This window comes from Lepisosteus platostomus, chromosome 17 (genome assembly GCF_059453375.1).
Source record: "Lepisosteus platostomus isolate fLepPlt1 chromosome 17, fLepPlt1.hap1, whole genome shotgun sequence".
NCBI lineage: Eukaryota > Metazoa > Chordata > Actinopteri > Semionotiformes > Lepisosteidae > Lepisosteus > Lepisosteus platostomus.
The window spans coordinates 23,938,694-23,960,636 of record NC_142627.1 but is presented as its reverse complement, the minus strand read 5'-3'; the positions used below and the strand labels follow the sequence as shown (position 1 = coordinate 23,960,636).

The 21,943-nt window shown below is 38.5% G+C and overlaps 1 protein-coding gene across 1 annotated transcript; it reads left to right on the top strand.

Annotated features, from left to right (window-relative positions):
* Positions 1 to 448: 448 nt before the first annotated feature.
* Positions 449 to 20,865, top strand: hmgcll1 (3-hydroxymethyl-3-methylglutaryl-CoA lyase like 1). The gene is made up of 9 exons (XM_088609953.1): positions 449 to 748; positions 1,613 to 1,690; positions 4,194 to 4,301; positions 4,899 to 4,994; positions 5,618 to 5,766; positions 9,358 to 9,421; positions 11,617 to 11,805; positions 19,241 to 19,366; positions 20,523 to 20,865. Exons 1-9 carry the CDS (start codon positions 653 to 655, stop codon positions 20,622 to 20,624), a joined length of 1,008 nt encoding a protein of 335 aa, XP_088466079.1. The 5' UTR covers positions 449 to 652; the 3' UTR covers positions 20,625 to 20,865.
* The last annotated feature ends 1,078 nt before the right edge of the window (positions 20,866 to 21,943 follow it).

The following is a 21,943-nucleotide window of genomic DNA, read 5'->3' as shown; positions in this document are numbered from 1 at the left end:
CGGGAAGGATTTATCATTGCGCTTTAGGTTATTGTTGTTCAGAAGTCCAGCACTAGGACTTCATTAAACCCTCTATTGTTAACAGCTGGGTAGGGAAGAATAAGCCTTTCACTAAGAAATTACAGACAAACTTTACAGGGAGATTTTATTACAGCATGCAGTTGATATTGGCAAGAATGATATAACTTGTGGTGGAAACCTTCAGCTATTTAAATTGCAGTAGATCAATCAGGTCAGCATGTTTTCACAGCGCCTTGGGTTTCTGTTAGAAAAGGCAATAGGACTGCAGCAAAGTCTTCTAGTTAGCACAGCTCCAGTACAGTGCATCCAAACAAGGACATGTCAAGTTTTCTTTAGGATCTCCAGGGCCATCTAAACACGCAATTGTATGGATCCATGTCCATGCTGCAATTCCAGAGGACCGGCTGCTCCTCCCTTCCTATCCCTTTCCGGCCCGTGATGGTGCTGCCATAGCAACAGCTGAGTCAGTCTCTCCTGTTAGCTGCAGAGCCTGGCTCACAGCAGCTCTCCAAACGCAAAAAGCTGATCACCGCTGATTAAATGCATCTTTCAGCTTTAGCTGGGTGTATCGAGCCCAGCTGTAAGGGTCAGTGAGTGTGTGGAATCCTGGGGCAAACGCAGTGATAAACAAATGGGTAACGTCCCCACTGCTGTGAAGCACTGCCTGAGCTACCAGAATCTCAACAGGGACTATTCCTGGCTTGCACATTCACTGCAGGAAGAGAAGGTGAGGTGTCTGTCTTGCATAAATTGAATACAAACTCAACAGTTAGATGGCAGATACAGAACAAAGGTATGCGCCATCCCTATATCTCTCACTCATTGAAGATTTCATATATTAATAAGAATAATAATATATTTTCCTTCTAGTGATGTAATCTACAGATACCAGTATTTTAAAAGGGCTTTTCACATGGCAACGTGTTTGTTCAGGTCTGTTTCCTCATTATTGCCGTGTTCAGTTAGACCGGAATGCGATCAGACAGAGTTACTGGCAGATGATGTGACATCACGCCACAGAGGATCTGGTGCCTGTAGCGCTGTGCTTCCTCCTGGTTACTCACTTAATGCTGACTCCTACTTCACGTCACACAAGGGAGACATGTCAGAGGAGCAGCCTCAGTCGCTTGGTATCTCCATTTTTACTAATGTCTTCCTCATTCCTTGATTTAGCAGCTTTAGAACAAATGAAATGCTAACCTGATCACCATCTGAAGTGATTTTCTGCAGACAGTTGTATCCACCTTTAACTATGTCCTTCTTTTTTTTAACTTCTACAAATTCTGCCCTCTCTGGGACAAAAAATATTTTCCACATACTTATAGTGCTACACTGCATTTTCATCTTTCTTCCGGACATTGTTAAAACATACCAAAATACATGATTACTACATGATTACGTCCTCTGAGTGTATGCTGAAAAAAATAATTTAGTTCAAACAACAAAGTAGACTTGGCACCTTTTGAAAACACAGCACAGCTGTGATACTTAAGTCAATTTCAATACTCTCTTCAATGACTTTACTTTATTGCTGCAGCACAATTTAGATACAGATAATAGAATATAAGAATGTAATTCTCATTTGTTTCAGAAAATTGCCATAAATGGACTGCCTACGTTTGTTAAAATCGTGGAGGTTGGACCAAGAGATGGCCTACAGAATGAAAAGGTATATTTTTGTAATTATTTAACCTTTTAAGTTCTACTCGTTTGTAAAGAATGTTAAAACTGAATCCATTTTTAGCCAAGCCTTTGTTTTACATGTGTACTTCAAAATGTCTGTCATGACTTTTATTATAGCAGTGTGATATAACACAACATTTCTTTCTAGCCAGAGAGACATGATGAAGTTTTGATTCCCAACCATGGCAGGAAATTCGCTGTATGCCATTAGTGTGCTTGATTAAAAGCTTTGGTAATATTATTTTTTTTATCTAAAATTGCACCATTTCACGGTATGATTAAAGTGTAAACACCCTCTGTAATGAATTATGAGACGCTTGTGTTTTACTCTTTGCACAAAAAGGGAATTTGATGTGAAACATGTTTATATTCCAGCACAGAAAATGCACCTTATGTTGACAAGATGTATTGAGATGTATGAACATACATAGAAAGACATCAAGAAATAGAGTACATTGGTTTTGTGTTATTCTTTGAATTTTCATCAGAATGATATGCCGAAAGCAAAACGGGAGAACATCTGGTCTGTTGGTGTTGACTTGAAGCTGAATAATTAATAAAATGGCATAGGTGATGAACAAAAAAGGTTTAATTGAATGGCTTACTGTTCCTCCTAAAATACATGTCAATGTAGGTCATTCTAAAACATTAAAACTTTCAATCCCAAAGTACACATTATATTGCTTTTTCTGAGGTTTTGTCACAAATGTTTGCTATAGAATTAAACAACATCCATTACTCTAAATGTGAAATTACATTTGGTTTTACAAACAGTTAAAGACTTGCTTATTGGAAGCTTTGTCCAGACTGATTAATGAATAATTATTTGAATAAAATACCTGTTTTAGTTTTACAGAAAACCCAAGGAAACAGCGCAGTTTCAGAAGAGTAAATTACGGTAACAGAATAGTTTCATTTTGAGAGCTTAATTAAGAAAAAATATATAAATTACAGATCCTTTCTGATGTATCAGACTTCAAAAGGAACAATGCCTAGAGCAAACTGCAGGCACAACACATGATATCCTGGGTTCTTATTACCTGCACAAAAGAAATCTGTTAATGTTACTGGAGACACTTCCTGTGTCAAGAATAAACCACACACAGTATTACAGGAACATTAGCACACTGAAGCTCGATCTGCTTAGATCACATAGGCTAAGCACAGCTCGGCCCGGTCAGTAATGAAATGGGAAAGAAACTCCAATTCGATGCCTCAGTATGGCGACTGGAGGTTCCAACCATGGGAGGAGCCACTAAACCGAGGTCCCGACAGCTCGCTCATTAGAGATCCCCTGGCACTGCCCATACTGGGGACCATGAGTTCACGCGGGGTTCTTGCAGGGCAGACTAGAGGCCTGGTTAATTTCCACTCTGTGCTCACACAGTCTTGCCCCCCGAAACGTCTGCCTTAATTCAGTCAGCGAAGCCCTTTCTCGTCCACCTGCCCTGCTTTGTAGGGGGCTTCCAGCTCCTAATGGTTTCCACGCTTCACCCAGGTGGGGGCAGCATGTCAGCGCTGGAGGACATGGCTGCCCTCCTGTATGCTGAGGAGCTTTGGGATAAAAAGTGCTATAAACAAAATCTTTTTAGAATTGTTGGTATGAATATCTATTACCTTCATATTTGCTAACTTAAAATATCATAGTGTATGAAAAACCCTGCAGTGTTCCTGAAAATTCAGCAACATTTTCTAATTTCCATTTGCTTTACGAATAGTATTAAACAACATATGTTTTCCATTTTTTCTTTCAAATATTGTATTAATGAAATAAGCACCACATGACCTTATAATCTGTCGGAAGTATGACATGACTTTACCAGATGGTTCATATGCTGGTTATGTTTAATGCTGGTAAGGTACATCTGTCTGTTATGAAGTCATGCTTCATTCTCTCCGTTATGGAAAGGATAGACACGCTGTATCTTTCATGGCTTTTAATTTTCCATCATTGTGCATTTGTGCACTGTAGAAGTGCTTTATAAGGAACATACTCCTCTAGGTCAAAGACATAGAAGCACAGCCAAAGAGTGAGAAGTTATAAAGTTCAATCAGTGGAAATATGTCATTTTTAATTCCATTGAGCTAACAAAACATGAAGACAGAGCTGAGCTCAAATCAAATTGAACTCATTCAATGTTAAGGGTATGTCCAACACAAAGGTGTAGAAATAAATCAACAAAAACAAGCAGCTGTGAAATGCAATATACTTCGGAATTTAAAGGGTTAGTTGAGAAAGGTCGAGATAGGAAAGACATATGATGTAGGCAAGAGCACTGATTACTGCTAATACTGCTGTAAACTGAATTAAGTTAGGAGAATAGTCTTAAAAGGGTTTCATTCAGCTTACGTGCTGCTTGGTATCAGACAGAATTCTGGCTGGTTTCTTCAGCTGGAACCTTGCTGCTGAGGTGCAACTGAAGTCCCAGTCCCAGAGAGAGCACTGACAACTGCCAGGCACCTTTTAAACTCTTTGAAATGTTTTACAGGAAATTGTTCCAACAAAAGTCAAAATTGAGCTGATAGATATGCTCTCAGAAGCCGGTCTACCAGTTATTGAAGCCACTAGCTTTGTGTCATCAAAGTGGGTCCCACAGGTAATACTTTTTTCACAGTCACACTGTAAGGGGATACTCATGGTGTTCTCATCAAGTGTCTTTTGATGCTCTCCATATACTGCAACTACTATATTTTCATCTTTACAAAACAGCTGGTTCGGACTACTACACACATTTTGTTATAGCTTCTTAGCATTTACAAGACGTTTTCTGTGCAGAGTTAAAAGAGATATAGTTGCTCATTATGAGGTCATTTTAATCACATTTTCATAAAAATCCTTATAATCAATAAATTAATTATTACAAATATCACTTTGTTCAGATTTATGTAGTACTTTTTGTCATGTCAAACTTATTGTAGAGTACTGATGTGTACTTCTGCCAGTAAAATAGGAGTACCAGACCATCTGTGTGTATATATTTAGTCATTATGACTAATTTACCTTTATACAGCCCAAAAATACTACAATAAAGATTACTCTTTTAAAGAAACTGAATGTTTAAGACACGTCAAATATTTTTTCAGAATAAAGAGCAGATAAGTGTCACAATGTTATTGAACTCTGTTATTATCATTCTTTACAAGATAATGAATTGGTCTTCCACTGTGTCTTTTTGATAATATTTATTTCAAAGATGGCAGATCAGACAGAAGTCCTACAAGGAATAAAGAAGTTATCTCATATTAAATATCCAGTTCTCACTCCTAATATGCAAGGCTTTCAGGCAGCTGTAAGTAAAACTGTTCTTTCAAAATATATTTTTTTACAAAAATAGAGCTTTTCTATAATTCATCTTCTTTTTTCACTAAAACTTTGCTACCAATAATATCTGTGCATATCTTGCATACAAGCAAGAAATAAGCATTTCAGAATTAGCAAGCATTGGACTATTGTTCCTACCATTAGGTCTGGGATTGATTGATGAAGTAATAAATCTAATTAAAATAAGTATTATTAAAATGTTAGGCTTTTTCCATTTTGTTTTTGACCTTTACATTATTTTCTTAATTTCAGTCTAAATCAAAATTGGGCCTGTGAAGAATTTTGATTTAGGATGGTCCAAGTCACAAGTTTGACCTAGCTGTCCAAAAGAATAAGTATAATCTGGGCTGGTTCATTCTGAAATTGGGATGGACTGGGGTTCAGGACTATTGTATATTTATGCATGCATTAAGGTTTTAAGCTTCAAGTGAGGAGGAAAATTAGTTGGTTATTAGAAGCAGTTCTCAGAAAGACAATTACTTCATTACTTTTAGTAGACCTCAGCACAGTAATTCTCACCACAGCACCACATACTTAACGAAGCGATAATGAGCTGCTAGATGGATTTGTAATCTGGTTTTATTTTCTTAGGTTGCGGCCGGGGCTACAGAAGTGGCTGTGTTTGGGTCTGCCTCTGAAACCTTCAGCATGAAGAATATTAACTGCTCTGTTGAAGAAAGCATGCACAAATTTAGCGACATAGTCAGATCAGCAGAAGAGGCAAAGATACCAGTCCGAGGGTTTGTACATCATAGTCTTACACATCCTACCAAGAGGTAGCAGTTCACAGGGACTGCTTTTTTGTAAATGTTTACTGCCATGTTGCAAATCCTTTTCCAATTCAAGCCAACTGTGCATAACATCTGTGGTAAATGAACACTGAGCCAAACAAATGTGCAGTGGATTGTAAATAATGTGGCCAGCTCACTATTACCGCACACTGTGGACAGTCTGGTAGCTTGACTGTTTGTACTGTGTGTTATTTTATTAGAACATTGTTTCTAACACAATCTGAATGGGAGACTGCTGAATAATTTCAGAGTGGACTTAAATACTAGCTCTTAAGGTTTCATGGCCTCAAGAATTACAGCTCAATGAAGAATTGGTTTACAATGTTTACCTTCATTACATCACCTGTGGGGTTATTTTGGAAGCTGACTTTGAGGACAAATAGTATGCCATTCTCTAATGTCTATGAAAGTAATGTTTTTGCCTTTTTGGAGCGACACGACTAAGTATCCAATCTTTATGTCAGCAAAAAACAAATTTGCTCCAACTCTAGAGCCATTTCAGCTTTTCCTCATACTGTGTTGCTGTAGTATTATTTTTCACACTGTATATTCATACACCTGTGTGAAATTCAGAATTCCTCTTTAATTTGTGTCTAAGATGCCTTTTAATTTCAGTCCACATTCCACTTGAAACTAAAGCCAAGGTTGCTGAACTGTGGCCTGATATGTATTATGTAGTCGTGCTCTGATTCCATTTTAATTCTAAGCAAGCCTGTTAACAGGACTGAAAAATGAAAGACCCCTGTAATGAAAAATGAGCTGTTGATTCATATCATTGTTAACATAGCTCTCTAAAAATGTTTTTAGGCAAAGAAACCCTGGCAACAATCATTTACTAATGTATTTGTAGTGTCAGGAACATCAAAAATGCAAACCGTAAAACTTACAAATAAACAACCTGACTGGCCTTTCAGCGTTCTGTAAAAAAGATATTTTGCCTTCATAATCCTTCATTGATGCACAGAATGTTCACTGTATTTATTTTATTTGAACAGAATTTTGTAACGGAATACTCAAACAGCTTCAAATTATGTTAGAAATTATAGGTAAGAAAGTCCAGTTCCAGATGCTCGTTTAACCTGGTGTTTCGTATCCGTTACAACTAGAATGCCAGATGTGGCTAACCAAATCCAGGATGTTTCAAATAGTGGAAGCAACTCTTTAATCTCAAAGGAACCAAAGCAGAATTACCATGGATACACATCAGTTTGACATCCTCGTTTTTGTTAAAATGACTAAGTGAGTGATGTTTGAAATGACTAAAGAACATTCTTTTCCCAGGAGGAGAGAGAGGCTCTATGGAAATTCCAGTAGCTGATTGTAAGACTAAAATATTAACTAAGGACCCAAGCCCAAGAGAAACATTTTCTGCTTTACCAGTAGATTTTAAGTGTGCCCTGTTAGCTCATCTGAAGGCAAACAGTAAATATTTTCCAAGCATATAGAAAGGACACACTACTTTCCTATCCTCTATATTGTTGATATGAGGAGCAAATGTTAAAGACAAACACAGATCAAATGGTTTGGTGAAGAGATGAGATACTAGAAAAGTAAGAACGTGCCAGTGATTTGTGTACTTCTGAACATATAGAGAATTTGTGATATTTTGTGTTTTATTACCACCCAAATTACATTATATTTTCCACTGTTTTCTAGAATGGTTCTGTAATAGGTGTAAGTTATGATATATTCTCATAACCGGAATTGCAATGAAAGGTACAACGAATAGGACCTAATTACTGGCACTTCAGGAAAGGCCTCAGTGGAATACTGTTGTATCATAGCAGAAAGAATCCACACTATGAGCAAAGAAGAATTTAAGAATTTTAAAAAAGAGAGAACAACTCAGGACTCAGGAAAGGAGCATGGTTTTTGAAGAGAACATCACCCCCCTCCACAATACAAACTGGAAGCTTTTAAGGCCCAGGAGACAATTTTGCTTTGCCTGCATTGGTTTTTTCAAAAGTTGTTTTCTCCCCCAGACCATTCATAAACCCCTAAAAAGTGAAGTAGGACCCTGGCAACAAGCAGCCAGGATGGACCTTTATCCGCAGGTATCATTCCCGGCAATGATTGCCACTGGCAGATCAAGCCCACTGTTCCCAGGCCGTGTGGGGAAGCATGCAGTCTTCACCGAATACAGGAATCAGAATGAAACAGCAGGGCTGATAGCAATAGCTAAGACTGCACATGTCCCCACTCTCCCTGGTTGCCCAGCCTTTAGACTTCTGTGCTCACAGGACCTAACACTCCAAGGAGCATTTTTAATTGTGTTTGATTGGCTATAACTTCCTTCTCCCGGACATACATGCTCATCTTTGTGGGGCCTCCCTATCAAGTCTCATTCTATCTTTATGAACTGTTCTCTTATACTCTAACACAAATCCCCACTGGGTTAGTCGACATTAAACATATTTGAGGCATTTCTTTTACTTAAAAGAAGATGCCGTTTTTATTTTAAAAAATCATGTACATTGTGGGAGTGTTGTCAAGAGATTATCTTTGCATGAATATTTTTTCAAACTCTGTCCAGTACGTTGTGGGGGAGACACCTGACAAGACCTCCGTCTGCCTGGGCAGGCCATTTCCAAGCAGAATCGTTAAGCCTCATCTACAGAAATGGAATATTTTACAAGTTTTTCCACTGACTAAATCTCAGTTCATGAGGTGCTGTAATTGAGGCACAGGAGATATGCTGGTTCATGAGGGCCATACCAAAGAGCAGTGGTATTCACAAGAAACCAACAAGCCCATGAAATGACATCCTGACAGTTTAACAATGTCCTGGATATTTTCAAGATAAATGCATTCTAAACATTACGTTAAAAAATAATTATAACTGGAAGAACAGTAAAATACATCAAGCTTTTGTTTGACCTTTCTTTGTTCAATTTTTAGAGCATGCTGACTTCAGAGAATAGTGTCATGTCTTTTAAAACCACTGCTGAATTCTGTAAAGGGAAAAAGAAACTTGGCTTTTATCCTCTAATATTAAAGGAGGCTTCACCTTAGTTAGTCCTGGATTAATTATCTTCCATCCTGCATTTCACCTTAAATCTGAACATGAAGCGCATTTCTTTTGGGTTTGAATTACAGTAGATTGATCTATACTTACTCAGTTAAATGCAAGGTGCTAAATACTTCTTGAATGAGTAAGAAAACACAAAAATGCCAGTGCCCAGAAGCTTGATTGGAATGAAACATGAATAACTAACATGAGAAAATTAATTTTGAACAAATAATAGCATGCAAATATTATATATTTATTAAATATTTTAGTGTGCAAATATAACTTCCCTTTAATATTCATTTTGACTAGATTTCACTACAATAAAAAACGTTTTTAGTTTCTTCTATTGAATTTCTACAACACCACTTGTAATACAGCTAACATGTACTTTCACACTTTCTAAAAAAGAGGACAGTTAACTGATTGAATCACACAAATAACAATGATCATGTCAGTAAACATGTGGTAATATGTATTGTATTGCACAGCCCTTTCACTGAATGCTAAATTCTAAAATTAATATATTGTAGATATGTGTCCTGTGCACTAGGATGCCCCTTTGAAGGATACATACAACCAGCTAAAGTAACAGAGGTAAGTTTGAGTTTTTTAATTCTATACTGTGCAGTATCGTGTAATGAGATAGCCATGAAGAAAGTTAAAGGTACAAGGGGAAGGGAAACATGGTCCGATTGGTCATTCTGACACTAGATCCACAATGTTATCCTGGCAAATTATCACAGACAAAGTGGCAGCATGCAAGAAGAATATGCTGCACTTCATCTGAGCACAGTGCCACAAAAAAGTTTATGAACTCTCTAGGCTGGTCCATATTCTCTCATGTTTTGGATAATTACTCAAATGTAATGATGCCTTCATGCTTTCATGGGAGTCTTAGAGAAAGATGAAGACAGTCAGATTAAATGTATTACACAATATATTTTGATTAATTAATGATCCAACATCAAATATCCTGAGGTGAACAAGTCTTCTAAACCCTCAGAATCAGTAACCTGTTGCACTGTCTTGGGCTGCCTTGGCTACAATTAGGTGTTTCTTTTAACGGTTTATCAGTCTCTCAAATAGACTTTTAGGAATTAAGGCCCATTTCTTCCTATAGAACTGCTTTAAGTCTGTGCCATTTGAGGGTCTCCATAAACAGCTGGCTGAAGGACCTACCATCCAATTTCTCTGGGGGTTTAGGTCTGGACTTTGATTTGGGTTAAATCTGAATGTGAAATTTCTTCCTCTTCAGCCTTTCTGTTGTAGATCTGCTGGTATGTTTAGGGTCATTGTCTTACTGCATGAATCACCTTCAGCTCAGCTTCAGCTTCCAAAATGTGCTGATACAACACTATATTCATGGTTCCATCAAAGATGGCAAGCGATCTTGGTCCTAAAACAGCACAGCAGGACAAATCCACGACCCTCCCACCTCCATGCTTGATGGAGAGGTTGAGGTTCTTCTCTTGGAAGACAGAGTTTGGTTTTGACTAAAACAAAACCTACAAAACATTTCTCAATGTGGCCATTTGTAACATTTTTATAAATTTGTTACATTTTGTGGCCAATGTAACATTTGACTCGCTTGTCCAGAAGATCTGGAGTTTTCTGGATCCTCCAGATGATCTCTTTGGAGAACTTGAAATGGGAGGCAGTGTTCTTTTTTAGACAGGTTTTTTTTTCCTGGCTATTCTCCCACGACCAGTCCTGGGCAAAGTAACTGTGAATTTTTTCCATTTGTAGATTATGTCTACCAGTAGATGGATAGAGCCCCAAATGTTTAAGAATGGTTTCATTTCCATTCAAAATACTTTACTCATCCCTTATGCCCCCAAGCGGAGCAATTTAAGCAGCAAACGGTGCAACATACAGCATTCGAAATAAAACTGGTAAAAACCATGGCATCACAACATTTCTAAGAAATAAAGAAAAAATGGTCCATAAGTTGACCGTTATGTACGTAACAGATTGCATTTTAAGGACTCTGTCCTGTAATACCAAATAAAATAATAAGTTCATTGCATATTTAAGTAAGCACTGAAGTACATGTACATTTTTAGGGGGCCTCATACTGATCATACATCTTTACATAAAAGTGTCGTAACCCTCTCCAGGCTGGTAAGCACCAGCTACTCTATTGGCATGAGGTGTTTCTACTAACCTGTATTTACTTGTTACTCAGTTATTTAACCACAGTTATTTAATTGTGCGAAATAAACTAGAGGTTGACAGATTAGTATAACCTGCTTTGTTTATTTCTGTTTAAGACCCGTTTTCATTAAAGCGCTCATGTTTAGAGACGATAATTTTCTGTGATTTTACCGAGTGCTCACAAACTGTCTTGGCACTGTAACCATTCTCCTCACCTCTGACACGTGGTCATCGTCACGATTATGAAACTTCAGCTTCAATTTTCTCATGTCACCATGAATTCCGTAAAGGCAAACACAGTTTACAGTATATAGTGTGGAAAAGGATGTTCTCTAATTTTACTTACAACGATCATTTTAACAGTGCCCAGTGCACATTCTCTTTTTTACTCTTGTGCAATAGGAATGATGCACTTCAGGGTGCTGGTTGTGATGTTATAACATCACTTTTTCCTCCACCACAAGCACCCCAGGGGAAGCGCTGTTGTCAGGCTGTCAGTCCCTCTCAGTAATCCTCATCTCGTTTGTGGTGAGGAGTGCAATGCTCTGGGATCTCCTCTTCACAGTTACCACATCAAGTACAAGCAACTAATCCCGTGTGGGAAGTCAGTCTGACAGGCGCGGTTTACATGGCAGGTGGCTAAACGTATGTACAACCTGGGCTGCTGCGAGATTTCCCTGGGAGACACCACTGGAGGGGGTACGCCGGGGGAAATGGCCAAGATGCTGGAGTGCGTCCTGAAGGAAATCCCAAGCCGGGCCCTGGCGGTTCACTGTCACGACACCTACGGGCAAGCCCTCGCCAACATCCTGACAGCTTTACAGGTACTGTCACTCTCTGGGCGGCCACCCCGAGCCTGCAGGAGGCTCACCTCACACCACGCCCATGTTACACACCAAAGCTGAGTACTGACTAACAAGAAAGCTGTGCCCTTTAGAAAAATACACGGTGTTACATCTTTCAGTTTTTGGAAGACTGTGCATTCATATTTCAAGCCTAAACCTTTAAAGTTTGCCAAATAATAACAATATAACGGATTTGAAAAGAAGACCGATAATGACAAAGAAGACAATGACAGTGGTGATAATACTTTGAATACCTGACATGATGCCCTTGTGTAAAAGCCATTGACTTCAGTATTTCCTACATCTACTAGTCTGCGAATCAGTCCCACATTTAGTACCAATTCAGTAAATGAATGGTAGGATCAGTGGCATGGTGCTTAGCACTGCTGCCTTACAGCTCTTGGGGCTGGGGTCTGGGGTCTGGGGTCTGACACTAGACTGGGATCCTTCCTGTGAAGTGTGTATGTCCTCTCCACGTGCACATGGGATTTTGTTGGACACCTCAATTTCCTCCCTCCTTCCCGAGAAAATGCTGTCGGGGTAAGCTAGTCTCTAAACTGTCCCTCTGTGTTTCAGTCGGTGTGTGTGTGCTCTGTGACATGCAGGCATCCACTCCAGGCTGTAGTACTGCTCTGTGCTTCTGGGATACTGTAGCTCCATGTTGCTGTGACCCTTACTAGGACTAAATAAGAAGGATGTGTGGAATCAATGAATTTCTCCAATTATAGCAGACTCTGTAGGAGCTTAAGACCCCACCCCAGCCAAACCCTGGAATTAAAATAATCTAAGTGGAAAGTAGCAGTGAAAAAAAAAGAACCTAAGGAAACTACTGAGCACATAAAAAAGAAAAAAGAGCAATGAGCTACTCACTTCAATAGTGGTGTTTTGTATAGCCTTTGTGCTTCTTTCACAGTTTGTCTTCCCCAGGAGTGCAGAAGGACTCTTCATCAGGTTAGCAGATGTAAAGGGTCAATACAAAGGCTCACCTATTCAGTGTCTGTTCACGTGACAGCCCCCTGTCTTTCACAATGCCTTCAAGTTCAGGGGAGAGGATAGCCTGCAGGGCTCCTGCCTCATCTGTCTAAGAGCTGTTGAACTTTGTGACAAGGTTGTGCCAAGCCATCAGAAAAACGATCCCTTGCCTCACAGACACACATGGCAAACAGGATAATAAAAAGTAGAGACCCAGAGCACCAAAGCGGTCTTTCTAAACCACGGGGTAAAACAAAGCTCCAGGTACTTCACAGATGCCACACTGTTGACAGCCACACGGTGCACTGCGCAGTCGCTCCTGTGATGGGACTGGTCAGAGAAGTGCTGCAGAAAGCTCCTGCCCTTCAGACACTGCTCTCCGCCTGGTGTTTATTGCCATTTCAAAACCAATCCAACAATTACTATTGCTTTTTTAGAAAGAAATGTCCAACTCGCCATCCTTTTTAAAGTACAGTACACAATTATAATAAACAACTGTTCAGCTTTAGCTGCAACACATCATACTCCAACTGCAGCATTCTTTGACATGAAAAATGTAAACCGTTTTTTTTAAGCGGTAAATAGATAATCTCTTGAGGGAATCAAAGTCTTTTGGACTTTATAAGAGCGCAAATGTTTGTATATAAATAAGATGACATACAAATCTTGTTATTCTCAAGAATGCAGAGATCTTACTTTGAAACCACTCTTTGAAGTGCTGCAGAGAAGGACTAACATAATGAAGAGCAAACACTTATAATGAGAGCAAAACTACAGCTTTCACCATCAAAAAGCACCCGGCTAACGAGAGACTGAAGAAACAAAAAACAATGACTAGATTAGAATAAGAAACTAAGAGACTATTGTTTACCATGCAGCATGATGGCAGTTTTCAGCTTCACATGTTAGCATAATTTACCGAAACTTCAGACACAGACTCTGGCTCATTTGCAATGCCTGACTGGACTGAGGAGAGCCAGGAGCATACTTGTTCAAAACATGTTAAATTTCTTTGTGTGAATCAGCATAAAACTGATTCATTACAGCTGCAGAACGACCACAAAAAAATAATAGGCAACGAAACTTAGCCAACCATTTGTAATTCCCCAGCTCAAGAGACCTGATGGAAATTAAAGATTTTATCGTAGCCTTTCATTATGCAGTGGTAGCACTTCACACCACCAGCTGTGACAGAAATGAATTCGTCTAACCCTGTCAGAGCACAGTCACCTCTGCTTTTGTTCAATATAAAGGAATTCCAAGTTCTGTGGACTCCAATCCATTACAAATTCACCTTCGGTGTGGCACAAACTACAAAATGTGTACTTTTCCATTCATGGACTTGGCTTTTTAATTCATCAAGCATCTTGTTTCAGAAAGGTACAAACTTTGCTGTTTTAATTTTAATTGCAATAGTTATTAATTCACTTTATGATTAAAAATGTGCATGCTTATTTCTTCTTCAAAGATAAACCTCAAAAGTGATCACCCCCAAATCATTCTGGGAAGAATTCCACATCTGTCTAAACTTTGCAGAATTATTATCACACACTACATAAGTAGTGACCAACCAAGATACTTTGTTAAAGTAAAGTGAGTTTTGAAGGATGCAAGATTGTTTATTTAGGGAAAAGCGAACATAATTATGTTTAATAAAATGTTCAGTGATCTAGGTTCTGTTGCCAGAAGGTATATCTTTATTTATAAATGTTTGTTTCTATTTATATTGTTGCCCTAAGAGACCCACAGTAACATTTCGACATTTTGTGAAATTAATAGTTCGTAAGGTTTACCATTTCCCAGCACAGGGGTCTTGAAAATGTTTAGATGGGGTCTTTCACCAAGCAGGATATTGTTGGCCAGACTTCCTAGAGGAAGCAATGCTGCCTACAGGCCTAAATCTATCCACAAGAGGCTGAACAGTAGGGGCTGTCTAAATGATATTTAACAGAAACTAGGTGCCTCCATATAGACTATGGAAGCTTGCCTTGGCTTTGGAAAAGTGAGGAGACACAAATGTACTATTTTTAATGCAATGCAATTACTGAAATGTTTAAAACTATCTGAATGAAATGGATTACCTGCAAGTGTAAGACATACTGCATGCATTGGAAACAAGGAATCTGCATATTTTGACATCATAAGCTCTAGACAGTATCACTTTATACAAAATGCCAGCTAATAAGACATCAATGCAGTTCTAAAATTTAAAACCAGTAGAGATTTTAATATACAATGTTAATAACAAGCCTGGTTCCAAGCATACATTTTTTTAAAGCCGGTCCTTACCTCTGCAGAAAGTGCCCTTTCATTTCAATGCACCACTGCTGCTTAGCAACATTCACAATGGCATACGTAACTGTAAACCTAATTAATGTCCGGTTGATAAACACACCTCATGGAAGATGACACACAAAGTAGTCTGTGACTATTCTACCACATCAGAGGAACCCAAAATATTTACTAAGCTCTCTTGTTAGTCTCCATAAACTAATCTTTTTATAGTCTGCCCAGACATTTCTAAAGACTACAGAGCACTTTTTTAATGATGTCTTTAAAAATCATAAAACTGCAATTGAAATTCTAAAGCATGGATCTAAAACCACTAAAAGAAGAACAGGATATAGGGTCTTAAATGGCTTCCATGGGATTACATAGTGTGTGCTTTTAATTATAAAATTTCTTGTTGTTGTTTTGTGAAGGAAAGATTATATTGGCTCTTTTAATTTAGTGCTTCTTTGGGAGAACCTTTGGTGCAACTGTGGCATTTCCTCCTATTTTAACAGAGATTGAAACTGAGAACTGAAGAGAAACGCTGCTTTGTTAATCGAGCTCCAGATCAATGTTTTCTGTAAACCAAGAGCAAAGAGGAATCACAGAGGAACCCCAGCAATGCGCAAGCAGCTGCACCTTCTAGTAAAAGGCTCCTTTAAATCTGGTCATGTTAATGATTTGACAGGCTACAATTAACTTCCATTTTTAATTGCATGTTAAGCTGAGTGCCTCATTAGGATGCCTTCTGCCCTGGAGCTTCAGTACCTGGTATGAGTGCCAGGCTCTTGCTCTGATCAAAGCAGTGGAAAAACTGACCCCTTTCCAGGATCTAAAGTCAAAAATCAATAGCACTGTGTTCCAGAACCATCGATTGGAAAGAAACTCAATTTCAAGGGCTAAAAAGAACTGTGCATCTTGCAACCTACGGTATACACTGAACTTTTAAAGCTAGATTTAACTCTTAATTTAATCTTGATTTAACTTTAATTCTTAAGAAAAGACACCACAGCTCTGGAATTGAGTGTGAACTCTGGATTGAAAGCTGTCTTTTTGCAGGAATCTGGTAGGGAAAATCTTAACAGTGTACCCATCTAAGTATGGTTTTTCTTCTACTCTGTTAGCACAATGAATGACACCATGTAATTTTAGTATCTTAAATTAGAAAAAGAAAATGTGTGTTCAACCATGATTAACATGGACTAACTTTGCCAAAACAATACTTAACCAATTTACTATTTTTTATCCTGAAAAAAGTGCAATAACCTTAAATGTTCAAGAATCTCTCCCTATTGCAATTCAGGAGGCACTGTATCTTTACCATCTTCTGAATTCAGTTAAGAATTAGCTGCGTCTTTAGTCCAGTAAATGTTTTGTTTTTTTAGACAAATATTTTGTAACATTAGTCTTTCGAATTTTTCACTGCATCCAAGGCACTATTTTGTTGTTTGAATATCAAGTCAATTTGAAACTAAATCTTACCACATTTCATTGGCTAAATACAGCTTTTAATGGAGCCAGCGCAGATTTCTGGATTTTGCAAACTTAGTTGAACATTGCCAGTTTGAGTTTCTGAACAAGTTTTACCGTATGTGATGTGAGGTCTGTGTTTTATTTCAAATTCTCTACCTGAGACCCGAGGCCTCCTGCAATTAGAGTATTGAATGGATTGACAAGGTAAATTACTGCTTAATGTTTACACAACAAAATGTCTGCCCAGTACAATATCCTACGCTGATGTCAGTAAAACCAAAGTCTGGAAATGTACAGTATAACCCAGAGTTGGTGATTTCTCTGTGCCAACACAAACAGCTATTAAAGGTTTGCATGACAGAAATCTTACGAAACAGTGCTGTGAACCGACCATTTATTACAAGTTAACAAGTAAAGCAATTGTCATTAAAAGCCCTGTTTCTTTGGGATAACTGCAGTTAGGGTAGCAGAACCCCTAATGGAGCCTTTTATTGATCCTTGATAAAACACTGTCGGGGTCACAAGAAGGATAATGCGTTAATTTCTCTTCACTGTAGAATCTCCCAACATCTGGCCAAGCAACGGAAGCTGGAAAACGTCTTTAATATTCTCCTGACAGTAAAGTAGACATGTGGAAAACATTGTGATCTCTTAATCTGGAATGCTTCTGAAAAATAGACATTTGGATTCATAATTTGTAACGGTGAAGACAAAGATCCCAGAACCTGCTGTAAATAACTCGATGGCTTTGAAGACAGGGGCCGCCAAGGCACATAAATGCTCATTTCCTCCTCCTGGAAAGTAACTAGTTAATAGTCATGCACCTGCATGGCAAACACTATAAATAACAGAAGCTTATCATGTGGCAGTTGTAAAGCAGCCTTAATACCGTTTTTATAATAAAAATGACAAGCTCCTTTCTGTGCTTGAAATATTAGAGATATAGACAACTGTTTGGATTCACAGATGTGAGAATGTTAAGGAAAGGCTATTTAATTCAGCATATCTGTTAACTTCAATTGCGTTTCTAAACAAAAGGTATTACAAATATATTATATTATTTACAGGGTTATTAAGGACCAGCTGATAAATTGACTGCATCATGGAGCTACTGTGTTTTACCTTAATGTACAGAGTTGCAATTCGCCCCGACTTTCTTTAAAAAAATGAAAGCACTTCATATTTCATTCAGTTCAGCGACTGTAATGACTCTCACTCAAGACCCAGGGAGCACATTGATAGATATTTACATTGTAGGCGCATTGTTCATATTTTTTAATCTATGTTTAATTGACATGTGCCTTCTTCACAACGCCTCATGAAGCCTTCTGTCAAAGAGCAGGACGGATGACTCATCAGCCATTCACAGGCTACGCACATATTTGCATAGAATTATGGGTGCAATGGCACCCTTCTTGTAAGAAAAATAAGACATACAGGACTGCTCACCACATGCTGTAAATGGCCTGTAAGTGTATAATAAATAAGCTGTTTCAATGGTAGATATAACCTAGAGAGCAGGTTTTGCTAAAACTGAAATCCCTCAAGCACAACTCATACAGCAGTGACACCTTGTGGTAAACTGCATTGTGAAGAGCTGCTCTAGGCAGACCACTTCACTGCTGCCTGCAAATCAATCCAGCCTAGTCTGTAACACGGCATTATGTTTATGTAAACTTCTGAGTCCGAATTGTAAAAAGGTATTGTAATGTAAAAATGAACAGAAGTGAGTGGAAGAGATGAAGTAAATTGGCCAGAAATGAGAAATTAAATGAGAAAAAGATTAAAATTCTATGGAGTCCAAGAACTAAACTCTTAACCAGCAAAAGAAAAAAAACAAGACTTCTTACATGAAACTAGCATTGCCAAAATCATCACGGTGTTCATCTGAGTAGACCAGCACTGGTTCACATGTACAGTGGAACAGTTTGTAACAGGGCCATCAACTGTCTCCATCAACATGGAGACCAGACATTTTGTGGTGGGGCTATAAAGACATATTATCTTCCCGAAAGTACAAATTCTGTAATTATTTCAATTGCAAGTGTTCTCCACTCAAAATAGAGTGCAGAAAAGTTAAACAAGAACAGTCCAGTGATGCATGATTCTTATTTGATGTGAAGAGAATATTCCTATGTGGATAATACTGGGGTATTGTAAGTAGAAACTGTCTTTACGACAGTAAAATATCAGCTTTGTGTATGTGTTCCCCATGCCTGTATTTTCTTACACCAGACATCTGTTAGTCAAATAATGTACAACAGAGGTCCAATAATAAGAGACTGCACAACTCCTGTCCGAGAACAAAACATTTTTCCATTATACTAATTATTTGTTCCATGTGATATTATAGTAGTAGTGACAATTCCCTTAATCTTAGCTCTTCTGTTTCTTCTTGCTCACAATGATAAAAGCCCGAACTCTTTATGGCTGTCTTTTGAGAGCCTGCCACCCACGCAGGGTCAGCCATTTATACAGCGCCCCTGGAGCAGTTGGGGTTAAGGGCCTTGCTCAGGGCCCAACAGAGTAGGATTCCTCTACCGGCTGCGGGATACGAATCGGCAACCTTCCAGCCACAGGCGGAGATCCTTAGCCACAGAGTCATCACACAGGTTGTAAACTGGTTGTGAACTATGGCTTAAATATAGTCAACAGAGTTCAGCTGCAATCAACCCATTCTGCTGTGTCTTTCATTCAGATGGGGATTTCTGTGGTGGACTCCTCAGTGGCTGGTCTAGGGGGCTGCCCCTATGCTGAAGGAGCCTCAGGAAATGTGTCTACTGAGGACGTCCTATATATGCTCAATGGCTTAGGTATTGATACGGTAAGTGTTGTTTGAGAAGATAAATAACCTTTGAAGCTTCATTTCTCTTTGCACCTGATCAGATTCGTGATCTTCACCCTAGATGCCTAAGATTAAACAAGAAACTTTCAAAACTGCAATCCTTTATGAATGAATGGCCAGAAATAGTCAGAATATTCATCTCTTGTGAGTTGTAACTTTTAACCTTGCAGCTTGACAAACAGAAAAGCAAGCTTTCTGTTTTTGAGAAGAGAGCAATTTGCCTGTAAATGTAATACATTCACTCACCCTGGAAGCACAACAAGCAATAGAAGTTGGGGAAAAATAAAAGCAACAAACACTTGCATGGAGTGTTTTAATTCATCACTGAAAAAGATAACCACAACAAATGACTTCATTTAAAATCTAGTGTAAACAGAATGTTCACAGGTAAAGTCACAAAGATTGATGGGAAACTAAAGGATATGCATCCGTTTTAGCGTCATAAATGAAGATTTATCAGGAAAACGTAAAATGGTAATTTTATAAAAAAATAACTGATTTTCCTGTGACTGTATCCATTGAAAGGTGTTAACAGTGCCTACATTAAAAGCATTTGTCTACAAATAAGGAAAATGTCAGAGCAGAGAGAGTCTTTATCCACAAGAGCCAATTTACGTTGACAATATAAAGAAACCCGCACAAGTAAACAACACACATGTACTGTACATGCACAGGAGAATCATCTGTTGAGCTGTGGCATTGCCGCAGCTATAAATAAGAATTTAAACCTGTTTGTTTTTAAGATGAGAAAATCAGTATCTTCGTTCTGAGAGGGGAAAAAATGGAATTAATTAAACAAAGGGTGTGAAGGGCCCTTTTAGGATGAAATGTTTTAGGCAAGAATCGTACCTGATAGACAGGAGTAGGTTCCGGAAGATCAACACCGACGATTTTGTGACAGTTTGGCAATACTCCCCAACTTCAGATCCCCAAACCCATAGATCAGTGCAAACGTAAAAGAAGATTCTATCTACCTTAAAATGTTTAAGCTTCCTTAAAGCTAACAAGCTAGGACCTTCTCTGCTCTACTCGTTACATTAAAACTGTTTTACTGCTAGGGGTCCCCCTTGTGGTTCTGATATAAGTTTATTTGTGCTTCAAAAGATTTGATTTCGGACCGTGTTTGCCACTGCAGGGAGTGGATCTTGACAGAGTGATGGAAGCTGGGGACTTCATCTGCAAAGCCTTAAACCGGAAGACAAGCTCCAAAGTTGCTCAAGCCATCTACAAGCCCTAGGTTTTAAACTGTTGTTTCCTATCGAACAGGAAGAAAATATGCCGGCATGCGCTCCTCTGTTATCTGTTCACCTGCGCTTTGATATGTACTGTATATTTTGCACTGTTACCTATCTATGCTGCAGGAAAAAGATACAACCTTGTAATATAAAGCACTGCGGAGCCGAAGTATATACTGTATATATTAATGCTGATAACCATTTTAAAACCAACGATTGTGATCGTTGCAATTTCTAATCATACATTTGTGTGGATTTTGGATGTGTAGTCTACTGATGAAATGAGAAGGGAAATCATTCCACACTTGTGAAAGCAATTCCTTTGAGTTGGTGTTTCCCGAACTCCATGGTCATTCATTTCCTGCTAGAAATAGTTGTAATTGGATTCAGATTGGAGTCCCAGGTAGGTCATGGGGGCCACCACACTCGAGAAACCAGCAAAGCTGATCATTATCATCAGGAAAATATATTTTCATTTCCTGAATTCTTTCCAGGCAGATGGTTCCAAGCACCACCATGTTGTACATATCTATAACTTTACTTTTTTCAGTTTAAGTCCCTCAGAAAGGTTAATGTCTGCCTTCTGCCAAACACTGAACCTTTACCTTTAATGCTGAAAACAAGTGACACTTTTCCTCATCATAGGATTGCTGAAATGATGGTATTTTCTTTAGTAACACCACATCTTCACATGAAATGCTTGACATTTTCCTATATACTGTAAGTTAGTGGAAACTATTTTTCATTCAATAACTTCGTTCATTGAATGTTATTCATGCAATGACTAATTACTTAGTCAAAGAGAAATTATGCAGCACATCCTAATATCTACCTGAAACAGTAGAAGTTTTTGGAAATAGTGAATAAAAGGGCTTTCGAAACTTTTATGCCCCAATCACTATCACATGAGCCACTGTCCTTCTCCAGCAGTGTTGAGATATTAACTGTATTTATTATCTCAATATAACTGTCCACCTGCTCCACTGGGGAGAATTGTCATCTACATCCATTCTGAAATTCATTCTGAGTATTTAGAGTTTTATCCAAAACAGTTAATTCAAGAGCTTTGATTTCCCTCAATTATGAAATGCTTTTTGGTTGCTTGCAATGATTCCTCGTGCCTGATGTCCAAACAGATGTCCATCTACCGGTGTCCTCAGTGGTGCATGAGTGCAGCTACTGACATCATACAACCACACAGGGAGCAGGTGTGTGACTGAATGGAACTACAGCAAACCCTCGGCTCAACAGACACAATGTGCTAAAGGGGAATTCTGTCTGTGAAATCCGAAATACTAGACTTTTCACACAATTAACATTT

Bases quoted from the DNA above. Each gene is read 5' to 3' on its own strand.
- hmgcll1 (XM_088609953.1), top strand. From the start codon at position 653: ATGGGTAACGTCCCCACTGCTGTGAAGCACTGCCTGAGCTACCAGAAT. The intron at 4,302-4,898 runs GTAATACTTTTT...TTTATTTCAAAG, and splicing joins CATCAAAGTGGGTCCCACAG to ATGGCAGATCAGACAGAAGT. The intron at 5,767-9,357 runs GTTTGTACATCA...AATATATTGTAG, and splicing joins GCAAAGATACCAGTCCGAGG to ATATGTGTCCTGTGCACTAG.